At 51.6% G+C, this 12,929-nt stretch overlaps 1 protein-coding gene across 1 annotated transcript in view; it reads right to left on the reverse strand.

The window, feature by feature from the left end:
• The window catches only part of NOS3 (nitric oxide synthase 3), a 54,312-nt gene that overhangs the window by 4,712 nt on the left and 36,671 nt on the right, over window positions 1-12,929 (reverse strand). The window contains exons 17-22 of the mRNA XM_053260362.1: window positions 12,372-12,546; window positions 10,974-11,106; window positions 10,363-10,441; window positions 8,158-8,345; window positions 2,719-2,888; window positions 1,856-2,066 (exon numbers count right to left, since the gene is read on the reverse strand). Coding sequence (XP_053116337.1) covers window positions 1,856-2,066; window positions 2,719-2,888; window positions 8,158-8,345; window positions 10,363-10,441; window positions 10,974-11,106; window positions 12,372-12,546 — 956 coding nt within the window. The remainder of the gene's footprint in view (window positions 1-1,855; window positions 2,067-2,718; window positions 2,889-8,157; window positions 8,346-10,362; window positions 10,442-10,973; window positions 11,107-12,371; window positions 12,547-12,929) is intronic.

Genomic DNA, 12,929 nt, shown 5'->3' on the forward strand with positions numbered 1-12,929 from the left:
ACTTCCACTTGTTGGTCCTACATTTCCTGACCTTCAGTTTCATGGGGTGACTCCTGGTTCTAGTGTTGTGTGAGAGGGAGGAAAATCTCTCTCTGTCGACCCTCTCCACTCCATGCATAATTGTATACACTTCAATCATGTCTCCCCTTAGTCGCCTCTTTTCCAAGTTAAAGAGCCCCAGATGCTGTAGCCTAGCCTCAAAATGAAGGTGATCTGGGCCCCTGATCATCTCGGTTGCCCTCTTCTGCACCTTCTCCAGTTCTACAATGTCCTTCTTAAGATATGGTGACCAAAGCTGTACGCAGTACTCCAGATGTGGCCGCACAATAGATTTGTATAAGGGCATTATAATATTAGCATTTTTATTTTCAATCCCCCTCCTAATGATTTCTTGCATGGGATTAGCTTTTTTCACAGATGCCGTGCACTGTGATGACATTTTTAATGATCTGTCCACCACAACCCCAAGATCCTTCTCCTGGTCAGTCACCGACAGCTCAGAACCCATCAGCGTATATGTGAAGTTGGTGTTTTTCTCCCCAATGTGCATCACTTGACACTTGCTTACATTGAAGCGCATTTGCCATTTTGTTGCCCACTCCCTCAATTTGGAGAGATCCTTTTGGAGTTCCTCACAATCCATTGTGGATTTCACTATCCTAAATAGTTTAGTGTCATCTGCAAATTTGGCTACTTTGCTGCTTACCCCAACTTCTAGATCATTTATGAATGAATTAAAGAGCACTGGTCCCAATACTGATCCCTGGGGGGACCCCACTAGCTACCTCCTTCCACTGTGAAAACTGTCCATTTATTCCTGCTCTCCATTTCTTGTCCTTCAACCAGTTACCAATACACACATGAACCTGTCCCCTTATTCCATGACTGCTAAATTTACTCAAGAGCCTTTGGTGGGGAACTTTATCAAAAGTTTTGGGGAGGTCCAAGTATCACCTGTATCCACATGCCTGTTGAAACACCCCAAAACTCCAAAAGGTTAGTGTGGCAAGACTTGCCCTTGCAGAAGCCATGCTGGTTCTCCTTCAACAAGGCCTGCTCTTCTATACGCTTAACAATTTTGTCCTTAAGTATGCTTTCCATCCATTTACCCGGCACGGAAGTTAAGCTGACCAGTCTGTAATTTCCCAGATCCCCCCTAGATCCCTCTTTGAAAACCAGAGTCACATTGGCTACTTTCCAGTCCTCTGGTACAGAGCCTGATTGTAGGGACCAGTTATATATTTTTGCTAGGAGATTGGCAATTTCACATTGGAGTTCCTTCAGAACTCTTGGGTAGATGCCATCTGGCCCTGGCAATTTGTTAATTTTTAGCTTTTCAAGACAGTTTAGAACATCTTCTCTTCTCAAATTGGCCCAGTTCCTCAGCCGCTAAACCAGAAAAGCTCAATTCTGGAGAGGGTATATGGTCAGTATCCTCTGCCATGAAGAGAGATGCAAAGAACTCATTCAGCTTCTCTGCAATCTCCTTCTCATCCTTAATAATCCCTTTCACTCCCTTATCATCTAACAGACCAACCGCCTGTCTGGCAGGTTTCCTTCTTCTGATATATAAATAATTTTTTGTTATTTCCCTTGACACTACATGCTCCTCAAACTCTCTTTGCATCCGTTATTGTCTCCTTCCATTTCTTTTGCCAGAGTTCATGTTCCTTCCTATTCTCTTCATTTGAGCAGGATTTCCATTTTCTGAAGGAAGTCTTCTCCCCTTTTATAGCTTACACACACACCCCTTTGCAGGCTGCTGGGCATGCCCTGCTCTCACCCCGCTGCTGTGGGGCCCTGTCCTGCCCCTTCCCATCAGGCTGCACTTCAACACCCCCCCCCACTCACTCACTCTCGCTGTGGTAGTGCAGCACGGCCACGGTGAGGTGCATCTGCTGGGGGTGGGCGTCGGGCGCCGAGCTGACCGAGTAGTAGCGTGGCTGCAGCAGGGGCAGCTGGCTGAGGAGCAGCGAGGCGGGCAGCGGGACAGAGGGGAACTCCTCCAGCACCTCCAGCATCGTCGGGCACCGGAACCATTTCCACTCCTCGTAGTTGTGAGAATCCTTGCATGGGGCAGAGAGAGCGTGGTGGGGACCAGCCCAGAGAGAAGCCCCCTCCCCTGGCAGGAGACGAAGACCTGGCCCCTCTGCCACCCTTGCTCTCTCGGAGCCTGGAGGCAGCCCCCGCTTGGGCGCTGGCCTGATCCTCCTTCCAGCCACCCAGACCAGCGGCCACCACCACATCTTGGGGCAGCACATTCCACAGATTAATGATGTGCTGTGTGAAGAGGGGCTTCCTTTGCCCATCCACATCTCCTGCCAATCAGTTTGAGTCTGGGTGAGCCCCGCTGTGAAGAAGGGAGGCAGGCAGGCATATTTGCCTCCACTTCCTCATAGCATTTATAGCTGGAAAGCATCTGGAAGGTCCTCTAGTGACTAGTCCACTCAGTGGAGGGAACCAGCCCAGGGCAGGAAACTTTGCCTGCCCCCCCTGCCCCCACCCCCGGCCTTCTATCATTTGTGAACTCTCTTCTAGGGGCTGCAGCTGGCTTTGTGCGAGATGGAGCAAGGCCCAAGCAGGATGTGACCCCGCCACACCCCAAAGCCCAGCCCAGCCCAGCCCAGCCCAGCCAGCATGCCTGTGCCCCCCCCACACACACACCGCCTGCCCGCCTGCTGCCCGCATTGCAGCTGAAGGAAGCCCTCCGGGTCCTACCTGGCTGAGACGCTGGAGCTGCTCCTTCTCGGCCGGGTCTTCCGCCAGAGTGGCCAGGAGCTGGAGCAGCTGGGGGCTAGGGGGCGTTGTGATGTCCAAGAAGAAAGTGAGCGCTTGGCGCAGCGTGCAGGGGGGCAGGCGGGGGTCGGGCACCCACACGCTCCTCGGGCCTGCAAAGAAGTGCGAGAGACCAAAGAGCCATGGGGCAGAGTCTCCCTCCCTCTGGCCAGCCTTGATCCAGAGAGTGGGGCATGCATGCATGTGTGTAGGGACAGCACATCAGAGAGGTGGGTAGGCGGGTGGGGGGGCACTTTCTTCCCCCCCAGTCAAGGAATCTGTGGTGAAATAGGCCTTTGTTCAGCCCAAAGGCTCCTTGAAGCATCCTGTCAGAACCTCTCTCCATTCTGAAAGCCATTTTGGACTGGATTGGCTCTGGTGTAATTCCATTCTAAGTTGTATAGTAAATACATATCAGTAGCTGAGGAAACTTTTTTTTCACAGCAGGTGCAGATCTATCACAGCCAACACAAGATCTTGCTACACCTTCATTTCCTATGGGAAACGAGTCAGAAAAAAAAATCAGGGAAAAATCTGCTTTATGCTCTAGTTATAGACTGGCTTCCCTGTTAAACATGGATGCTAAGATACTGACAGCCATGTTGGTGTGGAGATCACACTGTGCTTCCTCCTGTTATTGATCCTACTCCATCAGGATTTATACGTGGTCACCAAGGATCGGATCATATAAGGTTATTGATAGCTATATCTGTCTCTGTCTTTGGATAAACATGATTCAGTGTTCTTAGTTCTTTAGATGCAGGGAAAGAGTTTGATGTGGTTCATTTTGGGTTCTTGCAGCAGGTCTTAGTTAGGATTGAATTTCCTCAGAGTTTCTTTGGTTGGAGATATATATAAATATGTATCTATATCTATATTAGATAAGATCAAACAGAGATCTGGTCCTGTGGTGGCAAGCATGACTTGTCCCCTTAGCAAAGCAAGGTCCGCCCTGGTTGTATAAGAATGGGAGACTAGAAGTGTGAGCACCGTAAGATATTCCTCTTAGGGGATGGAGCTGATCTGGGAAAAGTAGAACGTTTCAAGTTCCCTCCCTGGCAGCATCTCCAAGACAGGGCTGAGCGAGACTCCTGCCTGCAATCTTGAAGAAGCCACTGTCAGTTTGTGCAGACAATACTGAGCTAGATAGACCAATGGTCTGACTTAGTATATGGCAGCTTCCTATGTTCCTATGAGATGGAAGAAGTATACTAAAAATCTGTACAGCAGGGACATCAACCTCCAAGATCCTGTAGAAGATATTCCCTACTTGCAATAACCTCTAGTATGGAAAGATGAAGTTAGATCAGCACTCCAGTCATTACCAAGTTGGACGGCTACAGGAATTGATGGAATAGCTACAGAAATATGGCAGGCAACAGAAGAAGAATCAGTCAAGGCTCTAACCATACTATGCCAGCAAATTTGGAGAATGATACAGTGGCCAACAGATTGGAAGAGGTCAGTCTACCTACCCATACCAAAGAAAGGAGACTTAACAGATTGCGCAAACCATCACACAATATCCTTAATTTCACATGCTAGCAAAATAATGCTCAGGATCATCCAACGCAGATTAGAGCACTATGTGGAAAAGGAACTGCTGGATGTTCAAGCTGGTTTCAGAAAAGGTCGAGGAACAAGAGGCATCACTGCCAATGCACCCTGGATAATTGAGAAAGCCAAAGAATACCAGAAAGAAGGCAACATGTGCTTTATTGAAAAGCCTTTGATTGCGTAGACCATGTCAAGTTGTGTAATACCCTTGCAACAACTAAGTTAGGACATACACACACTGAATAAGAGAACATCAAATATTGAGGAGACAGTGAAAAAATTAGCTGATGACAATGAAGAATTTAAAAGAAGGGTAGAAACTTTGGAGCAAGACCTGGGATCATTAAGAGATTAGGGAAGAATTACTAGACCAGATAGCTTTGCTAGAATTGAGACAAAAAGAGTGCTTTCTGAGGTTTAGAGGAATCCCAGAAAAAGCTGGGCAAGATATCAGAAAAGTGCTTAGGGAGGAACTTGCACTTCTTTTGAGAACCTCAAGCGAAGAGATGGATAACCAGATTGATTCAGCTTTTCGTGTAAATTCTGTATATGCCACAACGAACAAGCTACCAAGAGATTCTATGGTTCAATTTAAATCCAAATCAATCACAGAGCAGATACTACAAGCACATTTTGCTAAAGCCCTTACTATTGAAGGCCAACAGGTTAAAGTTTTGAAAGAAATACCATCCAGGATCTTAAGGAAACGTGAGGATTATAAATTTTTAACAGATGCCTTAAACACCAATGGAATAAGTTTCAGATGGGAAGTGGCTGAAGGGGTCTCCTTTTTTTATAAAGGGAAAAGGAACAGGTTTACAGAGCTCCTCAAAGCGCAAGATTTTTGACGTAAATACGAAAGACTTTAACTCCAGAACACCCGGTGCCTTCAACACATAATTCCAATTAGTCAAAACGGATCACAAAATAGTCTCATGGAATGTCAATGGCTTAAATAATAGAACCAAAAGGGCAACAAATTTTCATTTTCTTAAAAAGCAAAATTTGGACATTATATGCTTACAGGAGACACATATTAGAAAAGAAGATAGAAAATATTTGGTTAATAAGGCCTTGGGGCAAGAATTTGTTTCCTCTGACCAAAAAAAAAAAAGGAAAGAAAAGACGGGTAGTGCTTTATGTGAAGCAACAATTTGAACCCAAGTTGATTTTTAAAGATGTAGAAGGTAGGGTGCTAGCTTTGGAAATTATAGTTTCTGGACTAAAAGAAGACTGGTTGATAAAAATTCTGGAATATGTGGAGATGGCAAAACTTACAACACTTATAAGGGACGAAAACTTGGAATGTTTTAAAGAAGATTGGGAACCTTTCTTACTTCACTTAAAGAACTATTTTTCTAACATGGACCTTTCAGCAGGGTTTGAAATTTAGTATCACAGCAGGTTGGGGTAGGGTAAAATTGAATTGTAAGGTGGAGTATATGTGTTTTGTAATATTATAGCAATGGCTTATATGTATAGTTAACAAGAACCGCGCAGACTAGTAAGCAGGAAGTCTTAATTTACTTAATTAAGTGTAACTTGATTGCTAAGATATTGTAAAAATCAATAAAACTTTAAGATGGCAAAAGTTGTGTAATACCCTTAGGAAAATGGGCGTCCCAGAACATCTCATTGTTCTCCTGAGAAACCTATGCACAGGACAGGAAGCCACAGTCCAGACGGAACATGGTGAAACCGTCCGCTTCCAGATTGGCAAAGGAGTAAGACAAGGCTGCAGGGGCCGAGCCACCATTGGGCCAACGGGTTCAAAGAAGCCAGGCTGTGCCCAATCCGGGGCCGCGCCTCGCGGTCCCGACACACACACACCGTGTCTGATGTCGGGTGGGGTGGTGGTGTCCTGGTTTCGCTCCTGAGCAGGGAGTTAAATGGCCGCTGCGTTTGTGGCGCGGCCAGGAGCGGCTCTTCCCTGCCACTCCTGGCCGTGCTGTGAATGCAGCGCCAGCCCAAATCTAACTCCCGAAGGGGCCGTGTGGCCCCTTCAAGAGTTAAATGGCTGGCGCTGCATTCATGGCTGGCACTCACATTCATTCTGTGCTTCAAACGCAGCCCCAGCCCCAGACTAGCTCCCGAAGGGGCCGCGTGGCCCCTTCGGGAGTTAAATGGCTGACGCTGCGAACCCAGCGCCAGCCTGACACACCCTCCCAAACAGAGCCACGGGGCTCCGCTCGTGAGCCAGACCATGCCCTCTCATCTGATGTCAGACGCAGGCCGCTGGCAGTCAGGCTCTGCGCCTGCAAGGCTGTCTACTTTCTCCTTATTTATTCAATTTATATGCTGAACATATACGGAGAGAAGCTGGATCTGATGATCTGCAAGCTCTAGTAATGAAAGTCAAGGCAACTAATGACAACGGGTACAGCAACCAGCCTCAGAACTGATCATGAGGACACTGAAGTGGCGGATAGTTTCTGCCTTTCAGGATCGACCGGCAACAGTCAAGGATCCAGCAGTCAAGCAATACACCGCAGACTAGCACTTGGTAGGGTTGCAATGAAGGCCTTGGAAACAATATTTAGATGCCGTGACGTGTCTATACCTACAAAGGTATAGCTACAAAGATTAGACTCATTCAGACAATGGTTTTTCCCGTGACTCTCTATGGGTGTGAAAGCTGGACTTTGAAGAAGCAAGACAGAAAAAGTATTGGCACTTTTGAACTTGGGTGCTGGAGAAGACTTTTGAGGATACCATGGACAGCCAGGAGAACAGACCAATGGATCATAGAACAAAGCAACCCAGAACGTTCTCTCGAGGCACAAATAAAGCAGGCTCAAACGATCATACAGACACATTATGTGAAAACTCAGCTCCCTTGAAAAGTCCATAATGCTGGGAAAGCGGAAGGAAAGAGAAGAAGAATATGACCAGCAGCAAGGTTGATCGTGACAGCAATGAATGCACCACTGAGAGACCTTAAAGGCCGAGTTAAAGACAGATCATTCTGGAGAGAATCTATCTATGTGGTTGCTAAGAGTCAACACTGACTAGACGGCACTTAATCAGATAGATAGATAGATAGATAGATAGATAGATAGATAGATAGATAGATAGATAATACATGGCTCCATACTCACATGTATCACTCATGAAGTATTGTCCCCTTTAATTAAGTTTGATTAGGACCTGTCAGGGATGCCCTTTATCCCCTTCTCTTGAACCTTTGGCTTGTGTTATCAGAAAAGCCAAAATTATTAAGGATCTTACATTAGGTGGGGTTGCATATAAATTGGTTTGGTGCACAGATGTTTGTTTTATTGATAAGCCAGAGGTTTTGCACCCTCATCTTATTTCCTTGTTCCAAAGGTTTGATAATCTTATAAACTGCGATTAATCTGACTTGATGTCTTTAAGTTCTAATGATAAAGTTGGCAATTATAGGGGTTGGAACTTCAGATGGTGCCCAGATTCTTTTATTTCTCTTGGTATTGTAATCTCTAGAAAGCTTTCCCATTTAGTTAATCTACCTTTTGTGACATTTTTGGCACAAATGAAAATTGATTTGGATCTGTCGTTGAGGATTCCTTGGAGTATTTGGGGTAAAATAAATGCAGTTAAGATTAACTTAATGCTGAGGCTGATATATATATTTTAAGGGGTCTGCCAACTCTTATGTCTTCACCATGTATTAGGCAGGTATGTAAATGAATGCGTGGATTTTGGGGGCAAGGCGGTCCAGCTTCTACCTGGTGGCTGAAGCCTAGGAAGAGGAAATCCCAGCACGGGCCCCTGGAGGCGACCCTGCTGCCCCCTCCCCCAGCGCCCCTGGCAACCCCCCACCCGGCACGGCAGCCGCACACTCACCATCAGTCCCTGCCTCCAAGGTCTCCACAGCCACCATCTCATGGGCAGCAGGTGGGTCCTCAACGCGCTCCAGCAGCCCCTGCACCAGCTGCGTGCGGTTGGCGGGGAAGAGGCCCACGTGGTCTCCTGGCTGGTAGCCCAGCTCGGGCTGACCTCCTGTCTGCAGCTTCACGAGGATGGTGGACCGGCTGCACAGGGAGAAGAGCGGTCAGGACCCAGCAGCAGCAGCAGCAGCAAGGCAGAGCGGCCTCCTGCCCAGGGCAAGGAGAGGCGGGAGGGAACGTGCGCACAACACGTGCTTAGTCCTGTGGATCTGAAGCAGCCCCGCACACCAGCAACCAGGCTCGGCTGCCCAACTGGGGCTGCAAAAGCAAGATGTGGACCTTGTGGAACGGGGGAGGGGAGCTGCAGAGGACTACTCTGAAGTCAGCATCCACCTCCTGGGTGACACTGCCAACAGTGCCCAGCGGGGCTCACGAGGAGGAGGAACCCACGTGTGGCGCCTTTTGTGGAGAGACAGGAATTAGGAGTTCTCCTGCCTGCTGTGAGCACCAGGGCAGCAACCATATCGGAAGGTGCTGAAAGGCATCGTCTCATACTGAGTGGGAGGAGGCGCTGGTCAACCCCTCCTGTATTCTACCCAAGACAACCACCGGCCTCTGTGGGCGCCAGGAGTCGACACCGATTCCATGTCACACTTTGCCTTTACGCTGGCTACCAATAGGTTTCCGGGCAAAATACAAAGTTATGTTTATTACCTATAAAGCCCTAAACGGCTTGGTCTGAGATATTTAAGAGAGCACCTCCTTCCTCATCAACCCCACTGCCTGTTAAGATCATCTGAGGAGGTCTGGTTGGGGTTGCCACCAGCTCAGTTGGTGGCAACTCCAAACCGGGCCTTTTCTAGAGTTGCCCCGGGACTCTGGAATGCACCTCCGATCAGAATTAGAGTTTCCCCTTCTCTGAATGTTTTTAAGAAAGCCCTAAAATCCCCTCTGGTACTATATCGGGCAGTGCAGCAACAATATAGAAAGATGCTGAAAGGCATCATCTCCTACTGCACGGGAGGAGGCCATGAGAAACTCCTTCCTGTGTTCTGCCAAAGAAAACCACAGGCCTCTGTGGGCACCAGGAGTCGAAATCGACGGCACACTTTACCTTTAAAAACATACCTGTTTAGTCAGGCTTTTAGTCTGTAGTTTTAATGCTTCGGTTTTAGAGGTCTTGTTGTATTTTAAATTGTTTTCATTATGTTAAGGTTTTAATGGTTTTATATTGTGAACTGCCCAGGGACTTTTTTGTATGGGGTGGTATATAAATCTACCAGATAAATAAATAATCAGGTCAATGCAGGTCTCATAAAACAGAGATGTTACCCTGGACGCCGCAGCACCATGTGCCTCCCCCGTGAAAGGGAGGGGCTGGGGGGCAGGCCAGGAGGGCAGGTTGGTGGGCCTGGCCTCTCCCCTTCAGAGTCTCTTCCCCGCCCTTCAGGTTCTCAGGGAGGCAGCAGTCCTGGCCCCTTTGGCAGGAGTTCTAGAGACCGATCGTGCCTCAGCAATATTGGCTTAGTGGTTTGAAACTGGGACTCAATCAACATATAGGCACTGGGGGCAGCCAAGAAAGGGGTGCTCCACAGGCTCCCAAACCAGGCCCCCCCCCGTGCAGCCGCCTCTGCCTTGACGCCACTGTCTCTCTGCCCCTCCGCCTTGGTCCGAGCGGGGTCACAGTCCAAAGGCAGGGGGGAGAGAGTTCCAGGCCATGGCGGAAGATGCTTCTCCCTTGCCCTGCCTGCCATTCACGGTTAGTGCCGTCAGCTGGGCTCCAGAGAGCAAGCTGCTGCGTACCGAGGAGGATGGAACCCATCCCAGCTGTGCCCTTCAGGGACCTGCGGTCTATGTCGGCGACAGCGAGAGGAGGAGATGGGCCCCAGTTGCCAGATTGCTATTTGTGGCCACTGCCTTTTGCAGGCGAGTTGTGTTGAACTCTTCAGCGTCCTTCCCCCCCCCCCAAAAAAAGCCCTCCCATCTGGGAGCAAGAAGGAGAGAGAGAGAAGCCAAAGCCTGCCAGTCCTGCCTGCTAGCCAGGTGATGGGGTCAGCCCAAAGGATGCCGCTGGGCCAAGCACCCCCCCCCCACCCAGCATCCCTGCCCTCTTTACCTCTGGAGGCAGGAGAGGGGCCAGCATTCTCGTGGAGACACTCACCTGGATTCCGGGCTCTGCAGGTTCTGCACAGAGAGGGCGTGGCAGGGAAACACCTTGCGGTTGTGCACGTGGGTCAGACCTGGTGTGGGGAGAGAGATCCACAGGGCAAGCTCAGAGGCCCTCTTGAAATAGCCATTTCCCAGTGGGGAGGGTCTCCAGGGGCAAGGGGGGGGGCTGCAGCCACGACTCAACCACACAATTGGCGTTCAAGGCCAGGTCTGATTCTTGGGACAAGTGAAGGAGGGGGAGTCCTAACGTGATTGCCTCTGAGTACATACAGAGTGCCTTTTCCTCAGCATGGAGCAATCCCCCTTCGGCAGGGTTCCTGCCCCATACACCTGGAGTTGGGCACCTGGGCTTTCAGACCACAAGGCCAGCCTGGCATCTGGACAGGGGTGACCCCCCATCCTCTGTTTAGACATTAACTCCCCATGGGAAGACACCCCCCCCGCACCTGCGCCTCTGGGGACATGGGGATCCTGGAGTGGCTGGGTGGCCAAGCCCACAGCGGTGGGGGGGGGAGTGGCTTGCAAGATCAGGACCCCTGCAGGGGCGCTGGGGCAGGAAACGGACCTCACCGGCCCCGCAGGAGGCCGCCTGGGGCCAGCTACCTGACAGCAGGTCCAGCGTGCCGGGGTGGCTCTGCAGGCGGTGCCGGTGGCGCTTCCAGCTGCAGCGGGTGCTGAAGACCTCCGTGGCCGCGGCAGCAGCCTCCGCCTCCAGACAGAAGGAGTTGCAGGCGGCCTACGGAGGAGAGACGGTGCTTCAGAGGAGGGGGAGGGAGCCCCTGCCACGGGGCCAGCCGCTGGGCGCAGCTTCGGGCTCAGTGCCGTCACCCTAACCCTCCAAGGGGCTCTCCCCACCCTGCCTGGAGAGATGCTGCCAGGGGGCGAGCCGGGCCTCCTGCACCCAGCAGGTGGGGAGGAAAGGCAGGCAGAGCAGGGGGCCCACATGGGGGCGGGGCGGGGGGGGCAGGCTCCCCCTCACAGGGCTTCCCAGATGTTGTTGACTGCAACTCCCATAATCTCCAAGCAAAAGCCATTACAGCTGGGGATTCTGGGCATTGTAGTCAACAACATCTGGGAAGCCCTGAGAGAGGGAACACTGATGGGGTGGAAGGCCGCCGCCGCATCCTTTCCTCCTTTCCTCCTCTACTCCTCCTCCTCTTTTCTTCCTCCTCCTCCTCCTCCTCTTTTCTTCCTCCTCCTCCCCCCCCCAGGCTGCCAGACAAGAGTTGAGAGGACCAAGAGAGCCGAAGGGAAGCCCCCTCCCTCACCCTCTCAGCAGTGAGAGCTTTTGCTCATCTGGCCACCAGGTGGCTCCAGCGCCCTGCAGCCAAACCTGGACCGGGCAAGAGTTCTGGGCACAGGCAGCATGTTCATGCTCCCCCCGACAGAAGTCTTGGCTGTTCAACTTCAGTTCATCGTAAGAACAGCCCTGCTGGGTCAGGCCCCCAAGGAGGCCCATCCAGTCCCGCATCCTGTTTCCCACAGTGGTGGCCCACCAGAGGCCTCCGAGAAGCCCACAGGCAGGGGGTGAGGGCAGGCCCTCTCTCCTGCTGCTGCTGCTGCTCCCCTGCCACTGGGATTGAGAGGCATCCTGCCTCTGAGGCTGGAGGTGGCCCACAGCCACCAGACTAGTAGCCGCTGATAGACCTGTCCTCCATGGATTTGTCTAAGCCCCCCTTAAAGCCATCCAGGCTGGTGGCTGTCACCACATCCTGCGGCAGCGAACTCCAAAGATTAATTATGCGCTGTGTGAAAACCCAGAGATCTCCCTCCTCCTCCTCCTCCTCTGCCTGCAAAAGCTCGGGCAGGCAGCCTGCCTCCTGGGCGCAAACTCTCCCCCTTGCTTGCGGCCCAACAGAGGCCGAGCCAAGTGAGCCACTGCCGTGACCCAGCAGAGGGAGCGTGCCCCACAGCACCATGCCTCTGGCTCTGCAATAAGCCCCTGCCGCCCCCGCCGCCCCCCCCGGAAAACCACCCCCCCACCCCCACCCGGCATACAACCTGGAAGACGTTCCTGGCCCAGATGCGGAAGGCCTCTTCTTGGCCGCAGAGCTCGTCCCCCTCCCCCATGGGGAGGATCCGCTCGCCCCCCAGCTCCTCCAGGCGCGTGTCCACCGCATGGGCGAAGGCGCAGAAGTGCGGATAAGCACGGGAGCCCAGCCCAAAGACAGAGAACCTGGGGAGAAGGGGAGGGTGAGCAGCGTGGGGGGAAGGCGGCCTCTCAGGAGGGCTGGGGCAGGGCAGGCCGTCTTTGTCCGGTCTTGTCAATGAAACGGATGCAGACATGTGTTCATCCCAGTGGTTATTAAGGCCAGGCCAGCCTGTTCACGGGATTTTCAAACCTGCCCCATCCCAAGAGTTGGGGGCAGAGGTCACCCTTTGACCACAGAGAACCCCTTGGACAAGATCACTCAGCCTGCCAGGAATCACCCCCAGCGGCCCCTTCGGGACTCTGGCCAGCCCTCCTCCGCCTGGGGCTAGGCAGACCTGCCGTCATCCGAGCACAGCTCACTGGGGACGAGAACGCCGGAGCTTCACCGCCTCTGCTCGGGCAGGCCT

The sequence above is a fragment of the Hemicordylus capensis genome, chromosome 6, assembly GCF_027244095.1.
Source record: "Hemicordylus capensis ecotype Gifberg chromosome 6, rHemCap1.1.pri, whole genome shotgun sequence".
NCBI lineage: Eukaryota > Metazoa > Chordata > Lepidosauria > Squamata > Cordylidae > Hemicordylus > Hemicordylus capensis.